Here is a 16,526-nt window from a genome sequence, read left to right as displayed (position 1 = left end):
AATTCAAATATATTTTATTCTTCCAATTACATATAATGATGATTTTCAACATACATTTTCCAAAATTATGAGATCCAAACTATCTCCCTCCCTCCTTTCCCTTCCTCCACTTGGAGGCAGCAAGTCATTTCATCTGGGCCATACATGTATTATCATGCAAAACACACTTTCATAGTGATCATTTTTTGGTTCATTCTAAAAGACCTCATCATATGAAGACTGGTTTAAAGGATATTTAACCAGGGAAAAGAAAAATTGAGGCCATAATACTTGTATTCAATCATTTAAAAGACTAATAGATTGAAGAGAAACTTTCTACTAGCCTCTAATTTTCCTATCCTATTTCTATCAGCCCCATAGCAATATAGAGGAAATAACAGACATAAAGAAAAAAATTCTAAAAGTTATACCTCTCATAACTTTTAAAAGGCTACCTTAAAAGATCCCTGATTCTTCTTCACTAAAAGTCTTCAATCCAAAATAGGAAAGTCAGCTTTTTGAGAGAGGATTATTATTTAGTTAATGGTAAGACTAGAAGTCTTCCTAGGTGCTTTCCAGTTCTGACATTCTCTGACTTTGACCTATATTTATGTTTGCTGGGGTACCATATCTTCATAAAATGATAGATATTTTGCAAGAGTGGACCTTAGGAAGCAAATAGGAAGAGAAAACTGAGGTTAGATAGGGTCAGGTGATTTTTCAAAGGTTTTACTGCTAGTTAATAGATTTTCAGAGTGAGCTCCTAACTGCTCTTCCTGAATCCTTTTTATACCTAGCTTTACCTCTTTGTATCTACCATAATTCTATAATTGAATCATTCCTTTATACTAATGAGAGATGGCACAACATAATGCAAAATATTTTGGATTGATATAAGACAACATGCATATACATGCCAGAATTTTTTTTACTTATTAAGTTATTTTGGACAAGTACCATGAATCAAGACCCATATTTATAATTTTACTCCTTTCCTTACCTTACAAATATACTCAGGGTCAAATAAGAGTTAAAACACTATATGAATATGAGGTACTCCCTGGATGATCCTTTCCTATCTGCATAGAGATGGGAAACTCTGAAAAACATGTTTTTACAGAGTTGCCTAGGGCACTGAGAGATTAAGTTATTGCTCATGCTCTTATGATTGATATGTGATAGATATATCATCTCTGGTCTTCCTGTTTTCAAAACTTCCTGTGCCTTTCTTCTATGAAACATAGTCTTTTGGAGTTATTTTCGTATCATATTTCTGGTCTACTTATAAGGCTTTTCTTCCTGCCATCCATACATATGCCTTTTTCATGTTCATACTGTGAAATGAGATAGGAAGACCTGGGCGAGGCAGCCTTCCAAAAGGGCAATAGTAATACCAAAGTCAGAATGAGATAGAGTCTACCTTAATTGATTGATCTCAAGTCATTGCTGGATATAACAATTCTTCAACAAGCCACTATTGACTGTTGGTTAGTCATGGCTTATGTTAGGCTTTAAAGGACAAAATGGGGTAACAAGGAAGGTAAAAGCAAGATTTACTAGAATGGTCTCTCTTTTCTCAAAAATAATTAACCCTTTTCCATGACACTAAATCCTGAAAATCTTTTTTTCTTGACAGAGATAGTGAAATGAACAACAGATTAGGATTAAGAGATCTTCAGTCCTTATCTATGGTTGGTCCTGAGGAATCATGAACTTCTCTTGAAGTAGTTTCCTCCAAAGCTCTTAAACCAACTTCACCCTTATCCCAACATCAATCTACTTTCTACCTATTTGAAAATCTAGTGCAAAATGCTCCATGTTTGGCTAGAAATTTAGACTACATGCAAAACTTGGGCTTCAAAAGAGTCCCTTTTAGGTTCAATAGGCTATGATTTTGTAATATCTCCTATAGGAGTAAAGAGCTTTGAATGAAGCCTCAAAACTTTTAGGAGATTTAGGTAAGAGAGGGAGTAGGCCCTTGAGGCAAAGCTGATATTAGCAGGAAAGTGTCCCCATTTTTCTTCCTTCAGCTCAAAAATGTACAGGCAAGCTTCTGGCCAATTATGCTTCATTATGTTAGAATGTCTTACAATTCCTTACATTTTCAATTAGAGGTTACCTTTTCACAGGTGATATCAACACCAGATTTCCCCTGAATGTTGTAGTGAAAAAATTCAAAATAAAATGCCAATAAATTACCTCATCTCTTCTCTTCCTTTATCAATATAGGTAGATGATCCATATATCAGTCATGGAGGATTTATTAAGGGCCTAAGAGGTGATTCTCTCTCTCTCTCTCTCTCTCTCTCTCTCTCTCTCTCTCTCTCTCTCTCTCTCTCTCTCTCTCTCTCTCTCTCTCTCTCTCTCTCTCTCTCTCTCTCTCTCTTTCTCTCTCTCTCTTTCTTTCTCTCTCTCTCACACACACACGCACACACACATGCATTCACAAACAAAATTCATTAATAGAAGCATAAAATTGTAGAATTGGTAGAGACCTTGGATCTCATGTAGGATCATAGGATCAATTTACAGGAGTATTGACTCTTCAAAGATCATATAAATAATTAATAATAAACACTGGCCTGGAACTCAGGTCCCCTAGTTTATAGCACAGAATGCTTTCTACACTTTGCACATACTTGTATTTAGAGATACTGTAATGTAATGGAAATAATTCTATATTAGAATCCTGGGCACTTATGTTTCAGTTTTGGTGTTCTCACTAGCTGTATGACTTTAAAAGAGTCAATCCATGTCAGAAATCATCAATTTCATATGATGTCAATGTTTATTCCACTTACCTTTCTTCCTCTTTTTCTATTAGAAGAAAAGATAGATTATATTACTATCTCTAATTGTGGTAATAAAGATTATAGTGATCTCACATTTATATCAGCCCACTACCTCTTTTTTAGGAGTCAACACACCTGAACTTTTTTTTTCCATTTTCCAATCATTCCAGATAATCATTGTAATTATTCCCCTGAAGGTATCTTCAAGGATTTGTTTTATGTTTCCATTTTAGGCTTCTCTTCCTTTTAAGTCTTTAGAAATAGGGTCTTCAGAGATATGTGACTACCTTTTAAGCTTTTTTACCCTCAGAATTTTCAAGTCCATGGCATCTGCCACTTTACTAACCATACCTTTTTCCTGAATAACCTTTTCCTTCACCAGTCACACAATGTCCTTCTTAAGATATCTCATTCAAGAACTGAAAAAGGATGACATTCAGGTTCCTGGAGACAGCAAACCTCTTCACCTCCCTGAAAAGGAAAAGAAAATTCTTTTTTGAGTCTTTCTGGCCTATTAAATATGGAAGCATTTATACCTGTGCCTAAGGAATTGGATTGATAACCAAGGTGTTCTACTGTGATATTTGTGATTGTAGGATACAGTAATGAGGACTTCCCCACTCTGATTATAGGTTTTATGACAAATTTAGTAGAGAACATAAACAAGAACTCCACAGAATGGGCAGGAATGGATCATTTGGAATCCACATCACTGGAGAAAAAATCCATATTAATAAGATCAGAGATCTATTTTTGGAGTTCAGTGGCCAAGCCCAAAGTAGCCATTTGTTCAATGTCAAGTTATGGGAAAGTGTCTAGTGATGTTTCCCAGGGATTTTTCTTTGGCACAGGGCATTTTTTTGCAAATGACTTGGATAATAGCAGACATTGCATTCTTATATAATTTTCATATTGGAAAATCTGTAATGATAACTAATCTATTATATAACAAAGTCAGGAGCTTGTGGAAGACCTTGATTTACTAAAAATTGATATGAATGGAATAAAGTTAAATTTTATAAAAAAAACAAATGTAAAGACTAACACTTGAGTTAGAAATATACTAGCTACAAATCCACAGTAGAATGGGCTTGGTGTTATAGTTTATCTGAGTCACCTAACTGCTCTAGTTTTATGAATATGAATTAATATTGTTATTAGAATGATTCTCTGTGGAAAAGTTGTGATCAGCATATGGCATCATTGTCAATTGACCTCTTACCATTGCACTGATATCCTTCAATTCATCTGCATTAGTCCACTATTTCATCCACCTAGCAACTATTCCATATCTTCTTTTTTTCTCCTCAAGACCCCAAATTGTCTACACTCTTCTGTCTCAGCCTATGATAATGTCCTGTCGTCACTGAAAAATATTGCATTTTGGCCTTGGTAAGTCATTCAATTTTCATAAGCAGCACTTTAAATTCCCATATAACTGAGTCTCAGATATTACAAGCCAATCAGATAATAGACATCATGAGCTTCTTGAAATAAAAAGAATCAAAATACTAATTACCACTCCACACACATACTACCAAAGGGGGGGCAAACAGTATTTATAAGCAATACATTTTCTGGGTCTCACATCTCCTTTGTTCATTTCGAAGCATTCAGATGAAGAAAACAGGACTCTACAATCTTCCAAGTTCCATCCTGATCACTTTCATACCAGTTCCTATCCACTCAGCACATCAAAATAACAGACATTAGGAAACAGTGAGGGCAAAGCAATATCTAGTTTCACACAGTCTTGGTTCGATCCTCACTCTAATGCTTGATACATATGTGACTTTAAAAGAATAACAACCACACTGGATGTCAGTTTGCTAATATCTTAAAAAGATACCCATAGTTGGAATAAATGTTGTGCGAGGTCCCTTCCAACTCAAAATCTATGGTCATAGATTTCATTAAATCACCTCTGACTCACAGTCATCATAACAACAAAAGATGTTATGATTATAGTAAGAAGAACACTGGATCTAGAATCAGAAGACCTAAGCTCCAAAAATAATTATAATTATAATTATAATAAAAATACAACTAACCTTTATTGGTACATCCTACATGCCTGTGCTAAGCACTTTATAATTTTTATCTTATTTGATTCTCACAACAACCCTGGGATGTAAATACTATTATTATCCCCATTTTATAGCTGGAAAAAAGTGAGTTAAGAGATTTAATCAGGTTCACACAGCTAGAGGCTATGGCAATTAATTTTAAGTTATTTTGAGCTTTCACTTAGACTTCTCTTGCCTCCAAAATTCCTTCCCAGCATACCATAATCTACCCCTTGCAATAATCATTAATCAGAAATATATGCTGTCCATCACTTTGGAAGCCTGGAAGGGAATTAGTGTTTCACAGCTGGTGAAAAGCTTTCTTTCCCCAGGTCCAATAAATCTGTCTCTTTCTAGTTTTAATAATCAGAAGCACAAGAATGTGATATTAGTTCCACAATAAGGGGAACATCATTTCCTAACCCAACAGAGAATGAATTGCCTAGCTTTGCACTTATGCATGTAGACCTTGGTCTCAAACACTTGACTTAAACCTGGACAAAATGGGAGAAGTCTCATGTGTGCTTTGATTTTATATAAATCTCCTGCTATGTATAACAAAGTACAATCAAGAGAGAACTGGGTTTAAAAAGAGAATGTCTATGTTTGAATCCTTGTGCTCTCACTGGCTACCTGTGTGACATAGTATAATGAACAAATCCTCTGTTTCTTAAATGTTTTCCTCATCTACAAAATGAATTCAAAAGTTCTTCCAGCTCTAAATCTATGATTATTTGATCTCCAAGAATATCCACTCTTCTACTTCAAAACACTTAGTGTTTCCTTCTCTGTCAATGATAGGTTTTGCATTTTCTCATAAATCTGACATTCTTGATTCTATCTTCTCTAGTTTCTTGAGACTATGACATTTTATGTTCTAGGTGCCTTATAACTGCTAACATTCTAATCCACATCAGGGTCTTAATATACTATATATCTGGAATCCCTCCCCTCTTATGACACTCAATCATTTATATGTAGATTGCTTTTTTGAGAAAGATGTGTCTGCATAGTCTCCTAATTTATTAATTCAAATAAATCAATGCTATTTTATTGCCAGGTTATGAGTATAAGGACTCAGTGTCAGGCATGATAATAATAATTCCTTTTTATACAGATTATAGTGTTATAATTCTAGAGTAGAATGCCCATTACATCTTTCAGGACAGTATTTCCCATTCAAGTGTTTGCAGACTTTCTTATAAATTACTTAGAAATGTCAGCTACACTCATTCATTTCTACTTCCACAATGTTTAAGCTTCTATTTTGGTATCTTCCCCTCTCACATAATGTCACCTTCCTGATGCCTTAAAGAAATGAAAACAGGCCAGTTAACTGTAAAGCTGAATCCTAATTGGGAAGTACCTGATGCTCCAAATGTCAAGCACACCTGAGTAAGGGGAGCCTCTTCTTAGAGGTGCCAAATGTCTTCTGGGTGAATCCAGGTGGTTTGCTTTTATTTATTTTTTTATTTGGGGGTAATTTAAAGCTCTTCTCCCTGAAGCATTTCTTTAATGCATTCCAAAAAATGAATAAGTCACTTGGGTAAATGTCTTCAGAGAAAAATCACAGTCGGTGAAATTATTTTCACTGTAAATATTGATTTAGATTATGTAATGTTGTAAAATTTATAAATTGATTTTATTTCAAGTAGGGTTGTTTCAAAAACAAATTTTGCAGTGTTTGTCTGGGACCTCGTTAGCTGAAATATAACTTCAGATTGATTGCATCATGGATCATATTTTATTCCAAACAGATCATTACTGTGAAACAGGTACCCAGATACAGAGAAGTATCCTACATTAGTAATGGAATGGATTTTAGACATCACAGAATCTAATCATCTCACATTAATGTGTGAGAAATCTGAGACCAAACAAGAAGTATCTCAAACAAGGTGAAATATAGGATTAATGTCAGAGCTATGATTAGAAGAAAGAGATTCTGATGCGTAGGATATGCATTTCCTTACACCATTATGTATAATCTAATAGACAATTTGTGATAATTTATGGGGGGTTACTATTCATTTGGGGGATTACCTGCCTCTATTTACCCTCCTTTGCTTCTTCTCACTATGCACATCTCTTCTAGACCTTCTGTTTATGTTTCATTCCCCAATTACACTTACAAAGTTTATTTTACTTTTTTATGTTTTTATTTCTTAGGTGAACGTTCTCCCTTCACCAGGGAAAACTTAATTATCCCTTCTTTCCAATGATTTTTATTTTATTCAACCATTATACCTGAAAAAAATATATGCTCTGGTATCTTAACTTTAGGTTATAAGCATCTCCAAACTTAGTTTGTCTGAACATATTGTCTCATTTGATTGATTCAGAACACTTTTCAAGTTTGGAAAGACATCCTAAAGCATATGCCCCTTTGGCATGGTCTTCAAAAATGTAAAGTTATTCCAGGATGATAAAGAATTATGGATTTGATTTATCTTCTACTTAATCTGTAGGAAGAGGAAACACTTGAGAAAAATTACATTCATTAGGCCTGGGAAGGCACATATGTCGTTATCTACTAAAGTAAGCATAAAAGTAGCCGCCAATGATTATGTATGGTTAAGCTGACAAGCACTATCCATTTTAATCTCATTTGAAGCTTACAATAAATTTTCAGTGAAAGTACTATAGGTAGTTCTATTATTGTTCTAAGTATACTTTAGAATATTACTAAGGATGACATATGAGAAAGAATTGACATAATAGATATGATTCTAGAAATATAGGATTAAAAAAGAAGATAGGTCAGTCAAATAGAGAACAAAATGGTGTCATAACTTCAAGGGCTAAGTGGTGTACTTGTACTTGTGAGGTATTGAAATCTTGGAAAAAGATACTTGAGCCATTGGGTAGCTTCTAGAATAGTAATTCCTTGGTTGTAAGACCTGTATTCTTCCTTACTTTGTACTCTCATTACCAAAATATCTCTCATATAAAATTGAAAATTAAATGATACTTAATAAACTAGATAGAACTGAATTCATGGAGAACAGGTATAAGAAGCACAGATGATGATTAGTTAGGAATAAGTCTTAATTTGAAAATGTAGAAGGAACTCCTATATCAATAGAACTATATATCCAAAGAAATTAAAAGAATCTTTAATCCAACTTTTATAATGCTTGAAATTTCACAAAGCTATTCTTTGTTGTGACAACACCTGTATGAATATTATAAAATGGCTTCCAAATGGCCAGAACAGAATTCTCCCAAATCAGAGTTTTCTAATGTTTGTTCTGCATGTGAAACATGAATCTAGAGTTACTATCAATTCTCATTGATTTCCTTGAGCATGTCTTGGCTTCCATTTAGACATTATACATTCACATGATGCCTTTTCTTAAAAGATATAAAAACAACAGAAAACTTATTCTTAATGGACAAAATAACTACTCTGAGAATGGAGAGATCTACATTTGAGAAAGGATAAGCTTTTGTTTAAGACTCCAAAGAAATGTTCAATAAGTCTTATTGTATGGCTTTATTCTTTCTTGGCAATTTAAGGCCCTTTTCCCATAAACATTTCTAACCCATTCAAAAAAATCAAGTCACTTAGGCAAATGTCTCCGGAGGGCAATAATAATTGATAGAATCATATTTTCTATAAACAATGGATTAAATTTGGGACATTATAAAGTTTATTTGTTTATCTAAATTTCAAGTGAGTGGATTTAGACTATTTTACACTTTAGTTTAATTCATCATATTCTGATATACTCCTTCAAAATATATCCTGGACCATCCTTTCAATGAAAAAGATCATCATTGAACAAGTCTTCAGATACATAGAATGATGCAATGGCAAATTTCAAAAGGAACTTCAAGTGTCTATTCTGTTCAGTTCAAATCAATGTTTATTAAGTCTTGTACTGAGTGCTCAGAAGACAGAGTTGAAAGATTTTATATTTTATTGTGGGGAAAACAATATGAGGATACATATATATGTACATGTACATTTATATATAAATGAGTTTAACTCTATATAAGAATGAGTTTTTAGGTTTATTAAGATTTTTATTTATATACACATGTATAAATAAAATTATGTAATTTTTATACATGTGTATATAAGTTGATTTCCATATATGTATAGGTTAATATATGAACTAATGAATGAATATATACATATGTGCATTTGTGTGCTTATATTCATGTATTTATATATGTATTTCCTTTCCATTTTTCATTCCAGACTTCCTCTACCATGTCCTTCCTCTTTATCCTGAAGCCTCATACATACTCTAGAATTTACATATTGAAATACTCTGCACTACTCTAGAATGTACATATTGAAATACTCTGCTCTCTTATGACCTCTTTCCCTGATTGTATCACTACCCAGGCCAGGCATATCTCATTTCTCTTTTGCACGTCTTTTTAATTATTTTCTTCCTATAAAAAAGGAGACCTACTTGAGGGTAGGGACTATATTTCTTTCTAGTTGTAGTTATAGTCTCAGAAGTTAATATAATGCTCATTGAATCTAACTTGACTGACTGAACTGATTGATTATACAAAACATATATGAAATAAATAATAAATATCTTTTGACAAAGGAAAGTTAAACTCAGGAGACTGTGAAAGTTCTTCTAGAGAAGTGAAAGCCTGAACTGAGCTTTGAAGGAAACTAGCATCCTAAAAGTTAGGATTTCCCAGGCAGGAGGGAAAAGATAAAATATAGCATGACAGGAACACAATTGTTTGGCTGAACCATAAAATAGGTCAAGGGAATTTTTATATACATATGGAAAAACAAATTAGAGACACATTGTTAAATACCTTCAATCCCACAGACAGAATCAAGCATTTCATTCTAGAATTAATAAAGAGCCAAAGGATTTTATAAGTAAGGGATTGCCATAGTCAGACTCACATTTTAGGAATATTAATAGTGCAATATCAAAGATGAAAAGGCCCCATGTGCATTTAGAATATTCTTCACTAGGATATCTCCCAGAGATGTTTTTAAGATAGTTTCCTTGATGTTTATTGAAAATATAACATGAAATAAGGTAAAATGTACAACAAATATAATATTTTCATATAATTTAATTTGTGTCCAATTCTTGTCTCTCATATAGAAACTGGTACTTTGGCACACTAAACACTTTAGTCATCCAGTATCTCAAAGGACAGGGATATTTAATTCAAATAAGTAGAGTCTATGGCATATTGGAAACCATCTTCTTCAGTACATTCCTCCTAAGCACATTCGTCAAAGCCACTTTCACATCTCTGTTTCTCAGACTATAGATGAGTGGGTTCAGCACAGGACTCACAAAAGTATAGAACACAGCTATGATTTTGGATTCCTCAACACTTTTATCAGTAGGTGGTCTCACATACATGCAGAAGAGAGTCCCATAAAACAAAGTGACAGCCATCATGTGAGAGCCACAGGTGGAGAAGGCCTTTCTCCTTCCATCAGCAGAGCGAATGCGAAGAATGGCTGCCAGGATGAAGGCATAGGAGACAAGAATGATGGCCAGAGAGTTGGAGAGGTTGAACCCAGCTGAAATGAACATGGCATGTTCTTTGACATAGGTATCAGAGCAAGACAGCTTGATGAGAGGTGGATCAGCACAGTAGAAGTGGTTGATGACATTAGATCTACAGAAGGACAAGCGGAATGTCAGGATGGACTGCAGAAGGCCATCAGAGAAGCCATAGACATAGGGGAAAGTAGCCAGGCAGATGCAGACTCTCCTGGACATCTTCACATTATAGTGTAGTGGGCTGCAAATGGCAACATATCGGTCATAGGCCATGGCAGCCAACATGTAAAACTCAGTGAGCAGTAATGCAATGAAAATATAACACTGAACAAAGCAAGCAGCAAAGGAAATGGTCTTCCTTTCAGATAAAAAAATTTCCAGCAACTTGGGGGTTGCATTAGTAGAATAACACAAGTCAACAAAAGCCAAGTTTGTGAGAAAAAAGTACATGGGGGTATGAAGGCGGGGCTCCAGTTTGATTAACATGATCATTCCAAAGTTACCTAACAGGGTGACAATGTAGATTCCAAGGAAAACCACAAACAGGATATGTTGGAGGTCAGGACGATTCGTGAGTCCAAGGAGAATGAATTCTGTTATTCTGGTGCTTCCATTTTGGTTTAACATTTCTCTGGGTCTCTGTGGTCTTCTGACATCAGTAGAAACTGATGGAAAATGAATCAAAGATCATTTAATAATGCTATTTGCATTTTATAAAGTATTTTCTTCATATTAATCCTAAGAAAAAGGGAGAGTAAGTGATTTTGTACCAGTTTTTTGTGAAGTAAACTGAGACCCCTAAGAAATAAATGACCTATCAATATGAAATAGTAGTAGCATCTGGAATTTCATGAAAGGCTTTTGTCTCCAAATATGGTATTAATCCATTAAAGCACACCACCTTTTATTTTAAAGAAATTTCCAAAATCCTCTTGTGTTCCAGATTGTCATTCTCTTATATTTCATGTCTTCCAAACACACACACACACAAACATACTTAAACACAAGCACATATAAAATACACAAAAATAAATACTAATATCTTTAAGGTCCTTAAATCACAAAACGTATAATGGCTTTTAGAGTTCAAGGATTTGAAACTTAATAGGGAATATAAATTATTATTTTCCATCAAAATCCTAGTATGTATGGCATCAAAGCAATTGAATGTCAATATTTTAATGTACAAAGACATCCATCATGTCTCAGAATAGGAAGGAGATTTCACCTAGTCATGAGTCATCTCAATATTATGATAATATTATGAATTATATTTGATGAAGTGTGATATTAAGTAGAATTCCAAATGATCTCATTTTCTTAAGATGAATTTAAAGAATATACAACTTGAGAGGAGAAGAATTGAGGTCATAATAGTTTTATTCAATTACTTAAATGCTATTCCATGAAAGAGTGACTTGTTACTAACTTAATTCTCCAATTCTATTCCTATCTAATTCCTCCCACAGTAGTATAATATTTTAAAACTTTATAAGGTTTTAGGGGATTTGATAATTTGGGATATGGTTTAATGTGATTCTTGAAATACAGCTGATATCAGTCCCCACAGTTGAACTGGGCATATGAAGGACAATGCTGAAGTATGCCAAGGATATTATCTCAAAAATAATAGTGATAGATTGCCCCGTACCATTGTTAGAGTGACTTCCGGTGGGGTTGGTAGAGGAAAGGAAGGATTGATAATTATGCCATCATAAAAATGATAACAAGATAAAGTTGCCTAAGAGAAGATGACCCCTTTTATTGGATTTCTGGAGAAAAATGTGTTTGACATTGCAAGAACAGTCTCCTCAGCACTTCAACAAAACTATGCAATGGATAAGGTGTTTTAAAGTCTATTTCTAAGTTACTCACCAAGTTACAGAAAGTCATGATTAAGGGAAAATCTTGGAGAAACATCTCTCTGGAATACCAACTCTTACCCTAGCAGGAAAGTATCCCCATTTGTCTCCCTTTGTCTCAATGTAAAGGCAAGAACCTGGCTAATTATTTTTCATTGTACATGAAATCATAAAATTTCTTATATTTTCAGATCAAAGCTACATTTTAAGAAGTAGCCTTCATATCAGATTTTCCTTTTGTGATATAAAGAAACAAGCTCTGGGCTTGGAGTCAAATTGTCTTAGTTCAAATCCCAACTCAATGATTGTCTTTCAGTAAGATGTTTTTCCTCCATAAGCCTTCCTTTCCTCTTCTGTAAAGGGCTACATTAATCCCTACTCTATCTATAAAGACATCCTGGAACAAGAGACAGAGCACTGGATTTGGAGGGTTACGATATAAGTTTGAATCTTGTCTCAATACTTCCTTACTAGCTGTATTTCTTTGGCAAGCCAGTTATTTTCTCTGAGCCCATTTCCTCATCTTAAAAAATAAGGACAATAGATAAAGTCATTTCTGAAGTCTAAATCCTATGATTGTGTCATGAAATTAGTTCCTAGATAGAAATATATTCCTTAATTCTACAGCATTTTCTCAATGACATCTCTTATTATTAACCCCTGATTATATGATCTGACATATCAGTTAGGGATTCATAAGGATGGATAATCAGTAGACCTTTGAGATCTATTATCTAAGCACCACATTTTATAGATGAAGAGATTGAATGTCAGAAAATTTAATTAATTTTCCTAAAGTTACACAGGCTGTGAGCATCAGAGCCAGGGTTCAAACCAGATTCACTGGCTCCAAATTCTGTGTTCTCTGCACTATATGGATTTGTCTATACCCAATCAACTTGTTGAGAGAAAAGGAGAATAGAGATATTGCCTCAACTCCAGCTTTATTTCCCAACATAGGCAAATTCATTTCCTTTTATGGAATGTTTTCAAATATTCCTGTCATTACCAACTCAATGACTAATATCTTGGCCACTTCTTTCACAGTTAGAGAAAATTCAGAATAAAACATCTATAATTACCTCATCATCCCCCCTCCTCCTTTACCAAGATAGGAAGATGATCAGTCAGCAAGAATTTATTAAGTGCATATGAGGTGGCTGTCTCACACACACACACACACACACACACACACACACACACACACACACACACACTAACACACAAAAGAACACTTAAAATTTCATTCAGATAATCACAGAATTATAGACCTGGAATGATCCTTGGGGCTTATCTTAGAACACAGAATTATGTTCTATGGAAAATGACTTCTCAAAGGTCACATAACTAATTAAGTAATTAATAATAAATGTAGACCTCCAATACAGGTCGCCTGACTTGGAAATCAGAAAGCTTTCCACAGTTTGCACATATTTATTCTCAGAGACCATGTGCTATGCCATAAACAGCCTTGGATATGAAATCAGGGCATCCATATGTGGGTCTCAGTATTCCCACTATCTATCTGTGACTTCAACAAAATTAATTCATGTCTGAAAGTATTGGATTTCTTTGATGCCAATGTCATTGCTACAATTTTTTCTTTCCTTTCCCTTTTTTCCTTTCCTCTCTTTTCTTTTCCTCTCCCTCTTTATTTCTTTCATTTAGATAAATATACTGCATTCCAATCTTTAAATGTGATAACAAAAATTATAACTTTAGTTGTGTATCAGCCCATCATCTCTTTTTCAGGAGTCTGTATCTCTGTTTTCTTAATTTTTTCTATTATTTTCCCTACTGTCCAATCATCCAAGATATTTTTTCTAATGATAATGCTAAAGGAATATTTAAGGATATCATTTTTCCAATTCTTTTGGTTTGTTTAAATTTTGGATACTTAAAAATAGTGTTTCCAAAGATAAATAACAATTTAAAAAATGTTTATCCAGGGGGCATCTGGGTGACTCAATGCATGTAGAGCCAGACCTAGAGATTGGAGGTCCTAGGTTCTAATCTGGACTCAGCCACTTCCTAGTTGTGTGACCCTGGGCAAGTCATTTAACCCCCATTACCTAGCCTTCACCACTCTTCTTCCTTGGAACCAATGCACAGTATTCATTCTAACATGGAAAGTAAGGGTTTTTATTTTAACTGTTTATTCAGAGTATTTCATTGTTTACAGAAGCTAGAAGCTGCCACTTAACTACTGTACCTCTCTCCTGAGTAAACCTTCCACTTCATCAGCCACACAATATCTTTCTAATCAAAATTAGGATAGAAATGAAGAAAGATGATCTCTGGGTTCTTGGAGACATTAAATGTCCACACTTCCCTGCAAAGGAAAAGATAATTCTGAGTCTACTCCATCCAGAAGCATTTATACTTGGATCTAAGAAACTGGATTTGATCCCTGAAGAACATATATCTCAAAAGAACCAAGAAATCACAGAGAACTTATTGCATGCTTACTAATCCCTGGAGATATTGATAGAATCAGGAAGGTGTTTATTACTCCCCTAATTATCTGTATCTTGAGAATTACTGATATTGGTGACAAACATGGCACAGAGGATTATCTTAAGAACTACTCCCTTGTAAAATCAGCTCTTAAAGGCCTTGCATTGTATAATGTAAATTCCAAGTTTACATTGCAGAAGAACCTGCCATCCCCTTTAACGACCAGTGAAGATCCAAGCCATCCCCTTCCTTGCTTGTTATTTTGTCCCTGGGAGTACCTTTTTCTTAAGGTGCTCAATTTTCCTCTCATTTTGCTGAATATACTCTGCACTTAATAAACACTCACTTATTCATTAGCTGATTTTATAGAACCTTTTCTTAGGTGGCCCCCTTGATAAGGGATGTTATCACATTGAAGTCATTTGCTCAGAGAAAAGAAGACAGTCGGGCATTGTATTTCACTTGGATTACTAAAAGGGATTTCACATGAAATAGTGATTAGACTTGATGTGTTCAAAATGGTTTCCTTCCTTTTTCATGAGGACAGAATAATGAGGAATGAATGGAAATTTCAGACAGACAGATTATAAGTGAATTTCCTAGCACTTAGAAGTCATGCTGGAAAGGAGCAAGTTGGATCCTGAGTTAGTAGTGTGTGTAGTTTTACTAGAGGGCTGTATGAGAAGCAGTCCAGAGGGGTGGGCAATGTGTCCCTGAGACTGAAATTATTCTCTTCTACTTCTTAGCCATGTGACATTTGCTATTAAATTTTATCTTTCTGAGCTCTTATGTACTCACCTGTAAAAAATATACATGTGGTCTCACATAATTCTCCCAATGTGCATTTCACTTAATTAAATGCAAATGTTACTCTTATTACTGTAGAAGGAATTCTTGTATATCTACAGGTTGAACTAGATAATACTTGAGGTTCCTTTTAGTTTTGATTCTTTGATTGTCCCAGGAGCAGGTTGTGTTTATGTGTGCATATAAATATCTTTTTGTGTACATATGGAGATTTGGGATCAGGATTTTATGGAAATAGATAGATAAGACTTTTCAGTGACTTCTAAATCTCACCATGAGTAGCTTATTAACACATGGCCATGGAATATTGGTACAATTTGTTCTGCTGGTCAGTTAAAGACCACACACACACACACACACACACACACACACACACACACACACACACAAACTTTGGGTAGAGTCTTAACTGACTTTTCCTGTTCATCAAGCAAGCATTAAAACGTGAAGGCACATGCTCCTTAGAGGAATGAGTATTGGGTCCATTCAGAAGGGGAGACAATGCTCATACATTAAATTCATTAGCATTCGTGAGAGATTATGGACAAGTCTTTGCATTGGCATAGGGTACTCAAAGCATCTCATAGAATGATTTTGTAAAAATGGATTTGAATCCAGGACTCCAATCCCCAGAATCCTTTGCTCCACTTCCCCAGAGTGCTTTGTAATAACACTGAATTCTCACCTGGGGGAGAACACAAATGATTATTTAAAGGAGTTCTCTGCCTACTGAGGGCTCTTTTGGACTTCCTTTTTGGAGCAGAGGCATCTCTTCCATGATGTGAGATTATCTTGTCTAGGCCTCTCTGGCCTAGGCACGTGTTTTCTTATCCTGTATTTTCTTTAATTCTTAATCTTTAATAAACCTCATAAAAATATAATACTCCTTGCAGAGATAAACTAATTTCTACCTGCCTCAGTTTCCCTAAATTTTAATCTTTACAATTTCTGTAGTTGATCTCAACAGAGATGTGATTTTACATCTCACAGTTATCCTTCACTGACCAGCTAAATAATGAATGGAAAATTCTTCAATCATCATGATATTTTATT

General features: G+C 34.5%; 1 protein-coding gene across 1 annotated transcript; it reads right to left on the bottom strand.

The window, feature by feature from the left end:
- Window positions 1–10,014: 10,014 nt before the first annotated feature.
- LOC107649435 (olfactory receptor 5M11) lies at window positions 10,015–10,977 on the bottom strand. Its single transcript, XM_016423637.2, has one exon. The coding sequence runs from the start codon at window positions 10,972–10,974 to the stop codon at window positions 10,015–10,017; it is 960 nt and encodes a 319-aa protein (XP_016279123.2). The 5' UTR covers window positions 10,975–10,977.
- Window positions 10,978–16,526: the final 5,549 nt, after the last annotated feature.

Source organism: Monodelphis domestica, chromosome 6 (assembly GCF_027887165.1).
Source record: "Monodelphis domestica isolate mMonDom1 chromosome 6, mMonDom1.pri, whole genome shotgun sequence".
Classification (NCBI taxonomy): Eukaryota; Metazoa; Chordata; class Mammalia; order Didelphimorphia; family Didelphidae; genus Monodelphis; species Monodelphis domestica.
Note: the sequence above shows the minus strand (reverse complement) of the source record. Positions and strands in the feature narration are given on the sequence as shown.